At 64.8% G+C, this 657-nt stretch overlaps 1 protein-coding gene across 1 annotated transcript; it reads left to right on the plus strand.

Annotated features, from left to right (window-relative positions):
* Positions 1-327: 327 nt before the first annotated feature.
* LOC104462143 (keratin-associated protein 10-8-like) lies at positions 328-502 on the plus strand (the record flags this gene model as incomplete). Its single annotated transcript, XM_010073985.1, has 1 exon — positions 328-502. A coding segment is annotated over exon 1 (175 nt), but the record flags the coding sequence as incomplete, so codon positions are not given.
* Positions 503-657: the final 155 nt, after the last annotated feature.

Genomic DNA, 657 nt, shown 5'->3' on the forward strand with positions numbered 1-657 from the left:
GGTCACTGCTGGTCCCCTCTGTCCCCTGGCCATCCCCAGCCCCTCCAGCACTGCCAGCCACCCCATGTCCCTCCGTGTCACCCCTCACCTCATCCTTGCCGTGGAAGAGCCACTCGCTGCCATTGCTGAGCCTGGGGACAGAGCGCAGTGCCAGTGAGGTGTGTGCCACCCCGCGCCGTGTCACCCCATGTCATCCCATGCTGTGCTGTGCCACCCAATGCCATTCCACCCCATGCCATCCCATGCCAAGGTGTGCCACCCCATCCCATGTCACCCCATGCCATGTCACCCCATGCCATGCCACCCTGTGCCATCCCATGTCACCCCATGCTGTGCCACCCTGTGCCGTGCCACCCTGTGCCATCCCGTGTCACCCCATGCTGTGCCACCCTGTGCCGTGCCACGACACCCTGTTCTGTCCCATGTCGCCCCATGCTGTGCCACCCTGTGCCATGTCACCCCATGCTGTCCCACGTCACCCCATGCCATGCCACCCTGTGCTGTCCCATGTCACCACATGCCATGCCACCCCACGCCATGCCATGCCATGCCACCCTGTGCCGTGCCACCCCGTCCTGTCCCAGGTCACCCCGTGCTGTGCCCTCACCGCAGTTTGAAGACGTGCTTCTTCTTCTTGTAGCCGGCGGGCAGGTCGCA

Source organism: Pterocles gutturalis, unplaced genomic scaffold (assembly GCF_000699245.1).
Source record: "Pterocles gutturalis isolate BGI_N339 unplaced genomic scaffold, ASM69924v1 scaffold2157, whole genome shotgun sequence".
NCBI lineage: Eukaryota > Metazoa > Chordata > Aves > Pterocliformes > Pteroclidae > Pterocles > Pterocles gutturalis.